The sequence below is a fragment of the Strongylocentrotus purpuratus genome, unplaced genomic scaffold (assembly GCF_000002235.5).
Source record: "Strongylocentrotus purpuratus isolate Spur 01 unplaced genomic scaffold, Spur_5.0 spur5_contig_842, whole genome shotgun sequence".
Classification (NCBI taxonomy): Eukaryota; Metazoa; Echinodermata; class Echinoidea; order Camarodonta; family Strongylocentrotidae; genus Strongylocentrotus; species Strongylocentrotus purpuratus.
Genome location: NW_022145549.1, coordinates 288,280 through 305,690, shown reverse-complemented (window position 1 = coordinate 305,690; position 17,411 = coordinate 288,280). Strand labels below are relative to the sequence as shown.

At 34.9% G+C, this 17,411-nt stretch overlaps 1 protein-coding gene across 1 annotated transcript in view; it reads right to left on the bottom strand.

Moving 5' to 3' along the window:
• The window catches only part of LOC115918767 (macrophage mannose receptor 1-like), a 30,590-nt gene extending 13,757 nt beyond the window's left edge, over positions 1-16,833 (bottom strand). Inside the window, exons 1-4 of the mRNA XM_030989766.1 lie at positions 16,715-16,833; positions 10,589-10,725; positions 9,008-9,123; positions 8,238-8,386 (exon numbers count right to left, since the gene is read on the bottom strand). Coding sequence (XP_030845626.1) covers positions 8,238-8,386; positions 9,008-9,123; positions 10,589-10,678 — 355 coding nt within the window. The 5' untranslated portion in view covers positions 10,679-10,725; positions 16,715-16,833. The remainder of the gene's footprint in view (positions 1-8,237; positions 8,387-9,007; positions 9,124-10,588; positions 10,726-16,714) is intronic.
• Positions 16,834-17,411: the final 578 nt, after the last annotated feature.

The window sequence follows — 17,411 nt, the reverse complement described above, 5'->3', positions numbered from 1 at the left end:
TTGCGGAGAAATTATTTTTCGTTCGGCCGTGACGAACGAAAACGTGCAAAAATGCGTGTTTTGCGTGATTTTTTATGAAATGCTTAAAATGGCCTGAAACGTATGCAAAAAAAATTTAAGACGATTTTGAGCAATTTAAAATTTTACGCGCGCATTGACGCGCGCGCCTACGCGTACGCGCATTTTTGCGCGCATTTATTGACCTCATATTGATCCGACGGATATTGATCTTAATCTTGATAAATATGAATGTAAAATTACTTTCCGTTATGAAGATATGATCATAAGTTGATTTTTACAAAATGGCGCCTGGATGACGTCACGATGACTTTGAGTCTTTGAAAAGTCACGCAGTTCTAAGTTAGACTAAGATCTATCATCAGTGAAAGATTCATAACAATGGCTTTATTGAGTCTTGAGATATCCTGCGAACAAATTCGAGGAAGAATAATAAATAAAAAAAAAAATAAATAAAAATCTTGACGAAATCAAAAGGTGATACGTTGACTTCGTTACGTATCACCTAATAACAATCTTGACGAAATCAAAAGGTGATACGTTGACTTCGTTACGTATCACCTAATGATCCCTTCAAAATTTGCAATTTCAACTTTCGATCGAAAATTTTAACATGATCCCAACATCTGATTAAAAAACAAAGTACACCGTTTTTATAGCCCATGGTCTCAGCTATAACATACCCCAATTTGGGAGAAAACAGAGCACACATAAGATAGATAGTGCTCATAGATGAATGCCATGCAGATTCATGATGTGAACGAAATTCACCTTCCATAGACATAACACGCAAATGACGAAAATTCTGACATGTGGCCTTTAATTGAATTTTGTACTATGATGACCTCATTAAAATGAAACTTAGTGAAAAGTGATCTTGTAGAGAATTGCCTTATCTACAACATATCGACATTTCAAAGAGAATCGATGAATATTGAGAGAAATACACTACATTTTCCATAAATACAATGACGTCATAATATGCAATTTTGTATTTTTGACTTCCAAGGCCATTATGATGCCGTCAAGATGTACTTAATGGCCAAATGAGATATGAAATCATACCTCCGACTCATACTCTATCTAAATATGAAAAAAAAATTGGCAATCCCTATTCATCCCAATGGACTTTTCATAGGCATGTTTTTGCCCATATATGCAATGTATTACAAAAATCGCGCGTACGGACGGTTATCTTGAACGGACGCTCATTCCGTTTTTAATAGTGATAAAGAGCTAAACATGGTATCAAATTTTCCGGAAAAATATGAGGAATATTCGGTCAAGAGCTTTTGCGGAGAAATTATTTTTCGTTCGGCCGTGACGAACGAAAACGTGCAAAAATGCGTGTTTTGCGTGATTTTTTATGAAATGCTTAAAATGGCCTGAAACGTATGCAAAAAAAATTTAAGACGATTTTGAGCAATTTAAAATTTTACGCGCGCATTGACGCGCGCGCCTACGCGTACGCGCATTTTTGCGCGCATTTATTGACCTCATATTGATCCGACGGATATTGATCTTAATCTTGATAAATATGAATGTAAAATTACTTTCCGTTATGAAGATATGATCATAAGTTGATTTTTACAAAATGGCGCCTGGATGACGTCACGATGACTTTGAGTCTTTGAAAAGTCACGCAGTTCTAAGTTAGACTAAGATCTATCATCAGTGAAAGATTCATAACAATGGCTTTATTGAGTCTTGAGATATCCTGCGAACAAATTCGAGGAAGAATAATAAATAAAAAAAAAAATAAATAAAAATCTTGACGAAATCAAAAGGTGATACGTTGACTTCGTTACGTATCACCTAATAACAATCTTGACGAAATCAAAAGGTGATACGTTGACTTCGTTACGTATCACCTAATGATCCCTTCAAAATTTGCAATTTCAACTTTCGATCGAAAATTTTAACATGATCCCAACATCTGATTAAAAAACAAAGTACACCGTTTTTATAGCCCATGGTCTCAGCTATAACATACCCCAATTTGGGAGAAAACAGAGCACACATAAGATAGATAGTGCTCATAGATGAATGCCATGCAGATTCATGATGTGAACGAAATTCACCTTCCATAGACATAACACGCAAATGACGAAAATTCTGACATGTGGCCTTTAATTGAATTTTGTACTATGATGACCTCATTAAAATGAAACTTAGTGAAAAGTGATCTTGTAGAGAATTGCCTTATCTACAACATATCGACATTTCAAAGAGAATCGATGAATATTGAGAGAAATACACTACATTTTCCATAAATACAATGACGTCATAATATGCAATTTTGTATTTTTGACTTCCAAGGCCATTATGATGCCGTCAAGATGTACTTAATGGCCAAATGAGATATGAAATCATACCTCCGACTCATACTCTATCTAAATATGAAAAAAAAATTGGCAATCCCTATTCATCCCAATGGACTTTTCATAGGCATGTTTTTGCCCATATATGCAATGTATTACAAAAATCGCGCGTACGGACGGTTATCTTGAACGGACGCTCATTCCGTTTTTAATAGTGATAAAGAGCTAAACATGGTATCAAATTTTCCGGAAAAATATGAGGAATATTCGGTCAAGAGCTTTTGCGGAGAAATTATTTTTCGTTCGGCCGTGACGAACGAAAACGTGCAAAAATGCGTGTTTTGCGTGATTTTTTATGAAATGCTTAAAATGGCCTGAAACGTATGCAAAAAAAATTTAAGACGATTTTGAGCAATTTAAAATTTTACGCGCGCATTGACGCGCGCGCCTACGCGTACGCGCATTTTTGCGCGCATTTATTGACCTCATATTGATCCGACGGATATTGATCTTAATCTTGATAAATATGAATGTAAAATTACTTTCCGTTATGAAGATATGATCATAAGTTGATTTTTACAAAATGGCGCCTGGATGACGTCACGATGACTTTGAGTCTTTGAAAAGTCACGCAGTTCTAAGTTAGACTAAGATCTATCATCAGTGAAAGATTCATAACAATGGCTTTATTGAGTCTTGAGATATCCTGCGAACAAATTCGAGGAAGAATAATAAATAAAAAAAAAAATAAATAAAAATCTTGACGAAATCAAAAGGTGATACGTTGACTTCGTTACGTATCACCTAATAACAATCTTGACGAAATCAAAAGGTGATACGTTGACTTCGTTACGTATCACCTAATGATCCCTTCAAAATTTGCAATTTCAACTTTCGATCGAAAATTTTAACATGATCCCAACATCTGATTAAAAAACAAAGTACACCGTTTTTATAGCCCATGGTCTCAGCTATAACATACCCCAATTTGGGAGAAAACAGAGCACACATAAGATAGATAGTGCTCATAGATGAATGCCATGCAGATTCATGATGTGAACGAAATTCACCTTCCATAGACATAACACGCAAATGACGAAAATTCTGACATGTGGCCTTTAATTGAATTTTGTACTATGATGACCTCATTAAAATGAAACTTAGTGAAAAGTGATCTTGTAGAGAATTGCCTTATCTACAACATATCGACATTTCAAAGAGAATCGATGAATATTGAGAGAAATACACTACATTTTCCATAAATACAATGACGTCATAATATGCAATTTTGTATTTTTGACTTCCAAGGCCATTATGATGCCGTCAAGATGTACTTAATGGCCAAATGAGATATGAAATCATACCTCCGACTCATACTCTATCTAAATATGAAAAAAAAATTGGCAATCCCTATTCATCCCAATGGACTTTTCATAGGCATGTTTTTGCCCATATATGCAATGTATTACAAAAATCGCGCGTACGGACGGTTATCTTGAACGGACGCTCATTCCGTTTTTAATAGTGATAAAGAGCTAAACATGGTATCAAATTTTCCGGAAAAATATGAGGAATATTCGGTCAAGAGCTTTTGCGGAGAAATTATTTTTCGTTCGGCCGTGACGAACGAAAACGTGCAAAAATGCGTGTTTTGCGTGATTTTTTATGAAATGCTTAAAATGGCCTGAAACGTATGCAAAAAAAATTTAAGACGATTTTGAGCAATTTAAAATTTTACGCGCGCATTGACGCGCGCGCCTACGCGTACGCGCATTTTTGCGCGCATTTATTGACCTCATATTGATCCGACGGATATTGATCTTAATCTTGATAAATATGAATGTAAAATTACTTTCCGTTATGAAGATATGATCATAAGTTGATTTTTACAAAATGGCGCCTGGATGACGTCACGATGACTTTGAGTCTTTGAAAAGTCACGCAGTTCTAAGTTAGACTAAGATCTATCATCAGTGAAAGATTCATAACAATGGCTTTATTGAGTCTTGAGATATCCTGCGAACAAATTCGAGGAAGAATAATAAATAAAAAAAAAAATAAATAAAAATCTTGACGAAATCAAAAGGTGATACGTTGACTTCGTTACGTATCACCTAATAACAATCTTGACGAAATCAAAAGGTGATACGTTGACTTCGTTACGTATCACCTAATGATCCCTTCAAAATTTGCAATTTCAACTTTCGATCGAAAATTTTAACATGATCCCAACATCTGATTAAAAAACAAAGTACACCGTTTTTATAGCCCATGGTCTCAGCTATAACATACCCCAATTTGGGAGAAAACAGAGCACACATAAGATAGATAGTGCTCATAGATGAATGCCATGCAGATTCATGATGTGAACGAAATTCACCTTCCATAGACATAACACGCAAATGACGAAAATTCTGACATGTGGCCTTTAATTGAATTTTGTACTATGATGACCTCATTAAAATGAAACTTAGTGAAAAGTGATCTTGTAGAGAATTGCCTTATCTACAACATATCGACATTTCAAAGAGAATCGATGAATATTGAGAGAAATACACTACATTTTCCATAAATACAATGACGTCATAATATGCAATTTTGTATTTTTGACTTCCAAGGCCATTATGATGCCGTCAAGATGTACTTAATGGCCAAATGAGATATGAAATCATACCTCCGACTCATACTCTATCTAAATATGAAAAAAAAATTGGCAATCCCTATTCATCCCAATGGACTTTTCATAGGCATGTTTTTGCCCATATATGCAATGTATTACAAAAATCGCGCGTACGGACGGTTATCTTGAACGGACGCTCATTCCGTTTTTAATAGTGATAAAGAGCTAAACATGGTATCAAATTTTCCGGAAAAATATGAGGAATATTCGGTCAAGAGCTTTTGCGGAGAAATTATTTTTCGTTCGGCCGTGACGAACGAAAACGTGCAAAAATGCGTGTTTTGCGTGATTTTTTATGAAATGCTTAAAATGGCCTGAAACGTATGCAAAAAAAATTTAAGACGATTTTGAGCAATTTAAAATTTTACGCGCGCATTGACGCGCGCGCCTACGCGTACGCGCATTTTTGCGCGCATTTATTGACCTCATATTGATCCGACGGATATTGATCTTAATCTTGATAAATATGAATGTAAAATTACTTTCCGTTATGAAGATATGATCATAAGTTGATTTTTACAAAATGGCGCCTGGATGACGTCACGATGACTTTGAGTCTTTGAAAAGTCACGCAGTTCTAAGTTAGACTAAGATCTATCATCAGTGAAAGATTCATAACAATGGCTTTATTGAGTCTTGAGATATCCTGCGAACAAATTCGAGGAAGAATAATAAATAAAAAAAAAAATAAATAAAAATCTTGACGAAATCAAAAGGTGATACGTTGACTTCGTTACGTATCACCTAACTAGACTTTAATTCGTCACTTTGACGAATTAGGTGATACGTATGCTAATGGTTTACATAATAAAGAATGCATTACACGATATCATAATATTTAATGAAATGCTTCATCCATTAAGATCTATCCATATGTCAAGTTTAAATTGTGTCCCCTTGATCATTATGGATCTAGGGAAGATAGATTGAAAAAATATGACCATTGACCCTGCGCAGTAACCAGTTACACCTTTGATTCTAATTTATATCATGAAGAACACATTTTGACGATTTTATCTTATTCAAAAAAACGAAAATGTAATTGATAAATGATTATCATCATTATGATAATGATGATCATGATAATCATGATGAAGATCATGATCATGAGCGGGATCCTGACATCTTATTGAAAAAATGAGGGGTGATTTAGATAGCACATAGTCATAGCTATAGCATACTCAAAAATCAACAAAATCCAAGCAGAAATAACGGCGATATTGCTCGCAAAAGACAGGAATGTAGAATCCAGATTTGAGAAAAAATTATCTCCCACAGGGATTACACACAAAAAGTAATGGATTAAGTGAAAATGGGGAAACACTAAAGTAAATAGGGTTGTTTATTACATTATTTTGCGATTTTACGTGTTTAAATAATCAAAGGAGATGGTACAGTGAAAGGTCAAAAGGAAAAAAAAAGTGGAGAAAAAATTGTTGGAGACACCCGGACTCGAACCCGGGATCTCAAGGTCGGAAGTCAAGTGCGTTACCGATATACCAAAACATTTCCCGTAGCGATTACACGTAAACGAAAATGGAATTCTAAAATCCCATTTTGCAAGTAAAATATGAGCATGATCCCGGCATATGATCGAAAAATGAAGTACACATTGGAGATAGCACATTGTCTCAGCTACAACATATCCGAAGCTCACGGAAAACAAAGTTAAAAAAACGGAGATGTTGCTCGCGAAAGACGGAAATGTAGAATGCAGTTTTGAGAAATAGTCATGTCCCATAGACAATACACGCAAAATGTGAAAAGTTGACATGCCTCCTTTAATTGCAAAAATACGCCATGATACCCTTGTCAAACAGGAAAATTGTGTACACTATATTTGTAGGAAATTATCTCAGCTACAACATATCAAAACTTTGAAGAAAAACAATCGATATTTACAGAGATACAATCAATTTTTCAAAAATATGCATCCGTCATAATATGCAAATTTAAATTTCGAGTTCGGAGGCCATTATGATGACATTATGAGTTAATTGAGAGTCAAATGAGACATGAAATCATATTTCCAACTCATAATCTATCCAAATATGAAAAAATATTAGGAGTTTCTATCTATTCTAAAGAGTTACAATGAATTTTATATAGGCATGTTTTTGCCCATGTATTATGGATAAAGATAACGCAAATCCGCGCGTGCTGTCAACTTTGACGGACGCTCATTGCGTTAATAAAAGGTGAACAAATTATCAAAATGCTTGGAAAAATGTACCGAATATGATGACAGAAAAAAATCGGCGATTCTATGTTGCAAAATGCCAGTACGCGCGAAAACGCGCGCGCATGCGCGTGTGCGTAATTTTTTTATCAAATGCTCCATATGGCCTGAAACGTATGCAAAAAAAATTTGGGATGATTTGGAGCATTTTAAATTTTTGCGCGCGCGTAAACGCGCGGACGAACGCGCACGCGCGCATTTGCGCACTTTTATTGACCTCAACTTGACCGGACGGATATTTATCTTAATCGTGATAATTATGAATGAGAAATACTTTTCCGTTATGAAGATATGATCATTAGTTGATTTTCACAAAATGGCGCCTGGATGACGTCACGATAATTTTGACTCTTTAAAAAGTCACGCAGTTCTAAGTTAGACTAAGATCTATCATCATTGAAAGTTTCATGACAATGGCTTTTGCCATTCTTGAGATATCCTGCGAACAAATTCGAGGAAGAATAATAAAAATAAATAATAAAGAAAAATCTTGACGAAATCAAAAGGTGATACGTTGACTTCGTTACGTATCACCTAAATATCCTTTTTCAGCAAAGGCCTCTAAAAACAAAAGAAAAGAAGACAAAAAAAATACTAGCGTGCCTTCTTGGTCGTCCGAAGAAAAAAACAAATGATAACGTTGTGGTAAAATGACATTTGCAGTACGGACAATAAATTGTCAACATTCAGTGAGGCGTTGCTAGGTTCCCGAGTGATAACCCTGCGGCTTGGGGCACTCATCTCCGTCTTCGCATTGAACACATATCATGTGACAAAATGTTTTGATTTGTGAAATCCTTAAGAATCGCGAACAAATATTTATTATCTTGTCTTTTTTAACAAGATTGTTCAGACAGCCCTCCCCTCTTTGGAAATGATTTAGCAACGTCCCTGCTATCAGTATCAGGGCATGCTCTCCACGGATTCACCTTGTTATTGATTGTACTTTCTCTTTACTGTCCTAAAAAAAGAACCTTACCTTGTGGTCTTTCACAGATGTACGGCAGTGGGTCCCCACAAGATCTACCGTCCCATTTGCCATGTCTGTTAGCGTCATTCCCATCAGACCACAAACACGCGCAGGTTCGCCCAGTAGAACTTGGCTCTCCAGGAGCCCAGATAGGGTTACTAAAATGTAATAGTCCATTACAGGTTATTCGGGTCATGTAATGAATAATCTTGAGCTTGTTGATAACAACATATAATTGTTTTTTTCTGTGTTTCCACGCTATAAGAGAAACAAATTTGTATTAACAATTCACAGGATGACGAAAACAATGTAAATAGTAAACAGTTGTAAAAAATGAATATGAAAAGAGCAATGTTGGCATAAATGGCGGCAAAATTCCATTATGCCACGCCATTAGCATACGCAGGAATTTTTCTAGGGGGGGGGGATTTAAATTTCGCAACGACTCAGCCAGCCGCTAAATAAGGTCAGCCATTGGCATAATTTTTTTAAAAATGATAATAATTAAAAAAAAAAAAAAAAAAGGGGGGGGGTTCTGTATTTTCTTATTTGCATTTGTATGGGTATCGCCAATATGTTATCCTGTTTCAAATGTGTTTCGATTTGATGTATACTTGTATATTTGTGTTTATTTCATCATGTGTGTTAGCAAGGACGGGTGTGCGTGTTTGTGTGTGTATGCGTGCATGTAATGTTTAGAGGGTGTAAGTGTGTTAGGCGGTGCGTGTGTGTGTGTAGACCGTTTTTGAACAGCAAAAGGTAAAGGCATAGAATATCACCTTATTTGAGTTTCATCAATCCAGGTGAATAGCTCAATATCCGCGCTTCGACTTAGACCGAACCAGTAACAAGAAGGTGACGAAAGGGCAGGCGATACAAACGATGTTAGGAACGTCTGTATAAAACAATTAAAAAATAATTTAACATAACACTGAGCAAATGATGGCTGCATTGAATACGACATACCATAAAGAGTCTTCTCCCGTCGTATAATGTTAAGATTTGGATCTCGTGAAAAATTTGTTGGAAGCTTATTGATCTCCTATCAGATTGTTAAAATATTTTCTTCAGTCTTCAAGGGAAAAAAAGGAGGACACAGCTTGGGGTTATCTTTCCAAATTGACTGATTTATTTTCCCATGCCGATAGGACCGTTCTCATTTTTGAACTCTCATTGTTCTGTTGTTTTGAAATTTAAAAAGGTGAAACTTGTTCTTCTTTTGAAATCACGATAAACGAAACATCATCTGTTTCTTGTAGTCCACACTGAATTTGAATTAAATTAAAATTTACATTTATTTCAGTCTCAAGATATTAACAACAATTGCGGTATACAGTACACAAATATAAAGATATCAACAACAAAAAAATCAGAGAATCGAAGGGGACGAAACTGTAAGTACTTATGTGAAAATGGGTACATTTATTCCATGTAGGCCTAAACATAGCAAAAGTTTGCGATATACTCATAATTTCCGTTTCGGTTTAAAAACATTTGGAGTGGACTATTAGGCTATTCTTATTCTTATTCTTCTTATTATAATGCAGGTGCCTCAAAATGAGCTTTTTGGGATGGCGTTTTTTCCCCTCGGTTATAAAGAACCGTTTACATTAATTAACGTTACTTTGACACTTTCATATCCGTTTTCTTGTGCATTACATTATTAATTTGACAGCATGTATGGCATACGGTAAACACAATACAATTGCTAATCATAACCCATGGAGGAGTCGTGGTCAAGTTGATAAATCTCCGGACTGTTAATCACAAGGTATACCGGGTAAAAATCTCTGCCACATTTTTTAGCAGACATAAAGCTTCATTTGCCACACTCGACCCAGCTGAGGGCGAGATCGGCGTGAACGTCCACTGATCATGCGTGTCTACGGAAAGCCGTTTAAACATTTATTCCTATATCTTGATATCAAGAATTCAATTCTTAATATCACGAATTACCATTGCTTTACAACAGAAAATCATATATATTGTTATCAAGAAATAGGAATAAATGTTAAAACGGCTTGCCATAGACACGCATGATAAGTGGACGTTTACGCCGTTCTTGTCCACTCAGTCTAAACGGCCCTAATGTGGGGCTCCATGATTGTCAACCCTGACGGATAAGAACCCACTGTTAGCAGTAATCGTATCAATAAATCAAAAGCTTTCTTTTCTCACATGCATGATATAATGCTATTCATTATACCGAGTCGCTATGAAAGTGAGAAATGTGACGACAATTGAGTGCATAAGTTTTGTTTAGTATGCTTAATCTGGAAATAGACGCTGTAGTTCATAGAATTACCAGGAAGGAAAGAAATGTGATCATACGTACATGTAATAGTTGCAATCATACTTACATTAAGTTCTGCTGATCCGATAATTGCCAATCTCCCACCATTATTCGAACACTCTGTCTTGGCTTCATCAAAAGTGTTCCTATCTCCCATGAAGCGATAAAATGAATGCCCGAACTGGTGCCAAGAACAACGTGAATCTGCGAAATGAAACGCTGATTATTTGTATTGATAAACTATTCTTCTTTTGACCAAAAGTGTTCTTTATTGGTAAGACATTAATCAACATTTGCCACCCTTTACCCAGGTACTTGTTAACGGTAAGAAAGCTGTGAGCATCGAATTCCGTATTCTAGGTTAAGCCGGGGTAATAATAAAGCGCCTTTACCACCATGCGTGGTCAAATTGACCACTGGTGAACCTTTCCCGTCTAATGAACCAGCAGCAGCATAAACACGTAGCGAAGATAGAACTAAAAAGTTGAATTGCAGGCTTGCTATACTTTCTTAATCATATTCTTCTCCCGACATCTCAAAAAACGAAGATTAAATTCTCCCTCGTCATTCCCCCAGTGGTGAAGTCAAGTGCCCGGCCGAACGGACAAAACCGACAAAATTGATCCCTTTTAAATAGTTGGGTATCCAGACCTTGGCCTCGTGGGAGGGGGGATGGAAACTATGTGTGATATATAGAGTATGTTTCGATGCCTTGGTTTGCGTTTCGGGGGGGGGGGGGTAGGAAGAGCCCATAATCTGGATTCATTTCCCCTATTGTGCTTGCTCATCATGACATTTAAAGGGCAAGTCCACTCCAAAAATAATTAACTTACAATAGAAGCAGAAAAATCAGACAAACCAATCAAAAAAGGTTTGAGCGAAATCAGATAACTATTAACAAAGTTATGAGTTTTTGAAAAAGAATATTAAATCAAGGAACAATGTAAATCACTACACAAATTGCCAATTTGGTTATCAGTTTGTGACGTCATGTCCTCAGTATTTATCAATTTTAAAAAAAATATTTTAATCCCATTAATTTCCCTTTTTTGTATTGACTTTTATATAAAAAACTTTATCCAAACTCACATTTTTCATGATTTAACTGAAAAAAACTATTCCATATTAGTACATCAACACGAAAACATATTTATTATCAATTTAACTTGGATGCTCGTGTGAAGATTAAAATTCTTAGGGGGAATAGAAAATTTATATAATCAATATAAAGAAAACAATAAGTGGATCGTGAGGCAATGACGTCACAGACTCATGAGTGAGTTGCCAATTTGTCTTGTGATTTTCAAAGTTGTTCATGTCATTAAATATTCATAACTTTCTCATTAGTAACTAGATTTTGCTCAAACTTTTTTTGATTGGCTCGTAGTGATCTTACTGCTTTTATTGAAAGTAGGGTATTTTGGGCTAATCGCTACTTGTTTTGTTAATGTTTTTTATAAGGTGATGCATTTTGTTTCCTTGTTGGACATCTGTCATTAGGCATATTGCTCTTTGCTTCTCCTTCACGTTGATTATTTTTTCAAGATTAATTTTTCTTCTCTGTTATAAAATTCTTTATAAGGACCATGCATATTATGTGGTACCAAGTGCGCCGGGGGGCTCCGGGCGGGCGATGGTTGGGGGGAGGGGTATGTCATTGAACAATACTTATGCCCCTCTGCACGTGGTCCGCGCGGGGGTACTCCGGCGCCTATATGCCTGATGTTTCAATTCACTTGTTAATTTTCTTGTACATCTTTTCTCGATTTTTGAATTATTCGTTTATTGAAATACTGCCTATGCAATTGAGTTTTGTCACCACGATTGATTGGCCTCATCAACCATAGCATTACATTATTTTTTCTGTATTAAATTCCAACCCGTGCATGATTCTCACAACATTTTTAATTGTAATACAATACTTAGTCCATTGTTTTCCTTGTTTAATTACAATATCTGAAAAGAACCAAGCCTCTAATTCTTGATAATTCTTATCACATGTAACGCAAGCTGTTTATCAATCCTTTCTTGTCATATAACTTCATTTGGAGACCTTGTTTTCTCCAACACATCATCTGCTTATTTTATATTTTAAGGATCATTCATCGTTATTTGATTATGGTTCTCATTCGCAATTATTATTGTCATAGGGCCTTATGGCTGATCGTTTGCTTTTCCTATATCATGATATGCCCCTGCATGTATCGATGCCTTTTAATGTTCGTAATGCCGACAGAGTTTCATTTTATGTTTTTGTTCTTATATATGAATTTCATGTGTCTGTTCTACTCTCCTTGTTTCAAGTGGTTATTCCATCTCTTCTAATCGTGTTTATTCTTTCAGCGACAGCAATCTTCTTTGTTCTGTACAGTTTATGCATATGTCTTGTTCATTTCTTCTTTCTCCTTACTGCCTTTGGATACTCTATTTTACTCTTCCTGATTCTGAATTCATGATGGCAGGTTCACCTGATAAGCAGCAATTCCCTTTCCATACGGTGAATGATGATGATTTCTTTTATTTACACAGACCTATTCGACTTGAGGATGAAGCTAACACCCCTGCTAATTCATTTGATAATTCAGTTATGGACAATATCAACTCTTCACTTGAAGAACTAGAATTCGACTTTGATTTTGATGATCCTGCTCAACGTAACGTTTCTAAATATGTAACTGTTAATCAGTTTCGTAATGTAGTGAAAGAATTTCGTAATGATACGTTCTCCTTGCTTCATTTGAATATTAGAAGTTTGAATAGGCACTTCGATGATCTACTTTTTCTTCTTGATAAGCCCTCTCAAAATCCATTATCCCTAATTGGTCTTACTGAAACCTGGTTAACTTGTGATTCCAATCACCCATACTCTATTGATAACTACGATTTTATTCATAAAAATAGGCAAGAAAGACTGGGTGGCGGCGTTGCTTTATATATCCTTAAAAGACTGAATTATACCGTTCTAGATAATCTATCAACATGCAATAATATTATAGAATCCCTTTTTATTGAAATCGTGATTCCCGGTAATAAGAACATAATAGTCGGCGTGATATATCGACCCCCGAGTTCGAATGCACACGAATTTTTATTGTATTTATCTGACACATTACAAAACGCCAGTTTCAACAATAAAGATTGTTTTTTGATGGGCGACTTTAATATAGACCTGTTAAAGCACTTACATAGCAATGTTTCTCAAGAATTTCTCGAAACAATTTTGTCTGCTTCTTTCTTACCACTTATTTCCAAGCCAACTCGTGTTGCAAATACATCTGCTACTTTAATTGATAATATTTTTTCTAATGTTACTCCACATTTTGATTCTTACATTATTCTTTCGGACATATCTGACCATTACCCCATTGTGACTCACTACACGGTTTCAAAGCCATTTAACAACAATGGTCCTTACCCAAGTAGACGTAAAATAACTGTAGAGAATTTAGCTCGCCTTGGCGCTAATCTCGAAAATACTGATTGGTATAGTGTTTATTCCGAAAATGAAATTAATTGTTCTTATGAAATGTTCTCTAGTATATTAAGCAACTAATTAGATACTAACATGCCGAAGCAAAAAGTCAAACATGGTTATAAGAAAACGCCCAAACTCCCTTGGATTTCTAAGTCTATATTGCGATCAATAAATCGGAAGAATAACCTTTATTATAAATATAAAATAAAAGGCACTGAGCAATCAAGGAGAAAATATACATCATATCAAAACATTTTGACTCGGATTATTCGATTAGAAAAGAGAAATTACTTTGTAAATCGTTTGAAACTTTTTAAAAATGATATGCAAAACACTTGGAAGGTAATCAAACAAGCAATGAACCAAGTTAATAATAAATCCGAGGTAAATAAGATCAAATTTGATAATGAGATTGTTGAAGACCCAAAAGACATAGTTAATATTTTTAATACTTATTTTTCTTTAATAGGTGATAATCTCGCTAAAAACATTCCGCCTTCAAACACAAATTTTGTGGAGTTTTTAGGCCCTCACAATCCAAATTCTATTTTCCTTGTTCCAACTAATAGGCAAGAAATTATGAAAATTGTTTCTAGTCTGAAAGATAAAAAAAAGCTCAGGGTATGATGGAATCAATAATGTCATACTAAAATCCATTATTCCCTTTATTGCAGATCCATTGGTTCACATCTTTAATATATCACTTTTACATGGTAAATTCCCTAATTCTATGAAAATAGCCAAAATTATTCCGTTATTTAAAAAGGGTGATAAATTGGATGTGGGTAACTACCGCCCGATTTCTTTATTATCTTCATTTTCTAAAGTTTTGGAAAGAATAATCTATATCCGGATGATGTCCTTTTTGAAAAAATATGATGTATTTTCAAACTTCCAATTTGGTTTCAGAGAAAAGCACAGCACCGTTCATGCTTTAATGTCTTTTGTTGAGAAGGTTGCCCACGCAATTGATACATCGTCACACACTGTAGGTATATTCCTGGACTTCTCCAAGGCCTTCGACACGATCAATCACGAAATTTTACTTTACAAACTATCTCACTATGGTGTACGTGGAAAGGCCTTGGAGTGGTTCAGGAGTTACCTCTCTAACAGAAAGCAATATGTACACTTAAACGATCATGCATCTGAATTATGCAATATTAGTTGTGGTGTCCCACAAGGTAGTCTGCTAGGCCCGCTTCTCTTTATTCTTTATATAAATGACTTTTGTAAATCGTCTCCCTGTCGTTTATTTTATTTGCAGATGATACTAATTTATTTTTTTCACACAAAAATCCAAACGTCCTTGTTGATAAAATCAATGCCGAGTTATTAAATATATTGCAATGGATACAAGCAAATAAATTGTCACTTAATCTCCAGAAAACAAACTACATGCTATTTAGTAACTCTTTGGATTCATTACCCTCTGACATTATTCTTGACAATACCCCTTTGAAACATGTCCCTTTTACCAAATTCTTGGGTTTAACAGTCGATGACAAACTTTCTTGGAAACCACACATTGATAATATTTGTAAAACCATTTCGCGCAATATTGGTGTTATTAATAGACTAAAATTGTACTTACCGCAATCATCATTATTTATGCTGTATTCTTCATTGATCTTGCCATATTTGAATTACGGTCTTCTAGTTTGGGGCAATACACATCATACATTGTGAGAAAGAGTTCTATTGCTGCAAAAGAGAGTTATTCGTATTATCTGTAATGCCCCCATACGCTCCCATACGGATCCTCTGTTTTTTGAAAATAACATCTTAAAAATTAAGGATTTGTACTTATTTCAGCTCGGTCAATTTATGTTTAATTACAATAAAGGTATACTGCCCTCTGTGTTTAATGATATGTTTCTTAAAAACCATGCTGTTCATAGATATCCCACTCGACAATCCGATGAGTTTCACTTACCTCTTTTGAGAACATGTTCTGCACAGAACACGTTCATTTTTGAAGGCCCTAAATTTTGGAATACTTTGCATAACGATTTGAAAACTTCCCCTTCACTAATTGCTTTTAAAAAAAGTTAAAATTTTCCTTATTACAATCTTATAATATTTAGAAAATTATTGTGATAGAACATCTCCTTCCCAATTTTGTTTTCTTTCCCTCTTTTCTTCAGCCCATCTTTAAACAAAAAACTACTTGCCATCATGTTCTTGCTCTTTTTGTTTCAGCTATCTCAAGGGTTTTGTGCGCTCCCTATGCTCGATCTCTACAACTTTCCTTTTCTCTCACTCTCCTTCCCTCCAAACGCAGCCCGCATTTTTGTTCCTTTTTTCCCCCTTTTTTTTCTTCTTATTTTTGTCTGTTCTTTCTTCGTCATGTAATTTGTTACGTCTTCTTGTTTACAGTCATTACATGTTTTAATAAATGTTCTCTGTTGGCCACTATTCTTCTTTAATTGATTATGTATTCAATATTTTGTTCACACTCATTATTATCTGAGGGGTCCACAATTTACAAGCTTTGCTTTTCAGTGGACCTCTCCATTTTCTCAAAATATAAATGCAATTAAGTTTTAAAATTCATTTTTTTTGTTGTCTTCCTAAAATGTATAAATTATTATTAAGATTTGTTTATTACCAATGTAACTATGTTTTGTATACATTTTACATTGTATTCGTTATTATGTATTGTATTTTGTTGGAAATGAAAAATTAAAAATGAAATGAAATGAAAAGATAGATTACCTTTTGGACGTTGGCAAATGTGAACCCGCTGATCGGTACAGCTGCTGTCCTCCCACTGTCCTTGATAACCAGATCTTAGCCGTATGCACCTCCCTTGCCTTGGTGTTAAACGGAAGTTTAAATACCTTATACAAAAGGGAAATAGGTAATATAGAGTAATGACCCTTACTATGTGCTTGGAAAATGTCATGAATTATTTCAAATCAGTACGTTAATCATTATTATTATTATTATAATTAGTATTAATATTATCATTAACATTATTATTAATAATTGTATGACATTTTAAACTATCATCACTATTTTAATAATTGTTATTAACATTATTTCACCACTTTTGTAATATTTTTATATTTCCATTATTATATTTATTACAATCGTATCAGATTGAATATTCCACGCAGCAACCGAACACGCTTCTGCCAATCATCCGTACCCTACTCACGTTCAACACAATTCTTAATAGAGAATATAAACTATATTTATCTCCTTAAACTTATTTACACCATAGATATCATAAATACAGATGTACGCAAGACCAGCAGAGAACGTAAAAGTGTTTAAAAAAAACTACACTACACGAAAAATGAAGGAAGAGAAGACAAACAAATTAAGTAGCGGCTAATAATTTTTGTATGAGGAATGAAGTTTGGGAAGAAGAATAATACTGAGTGGAGTTACGCCCCTTTTGTTTTGT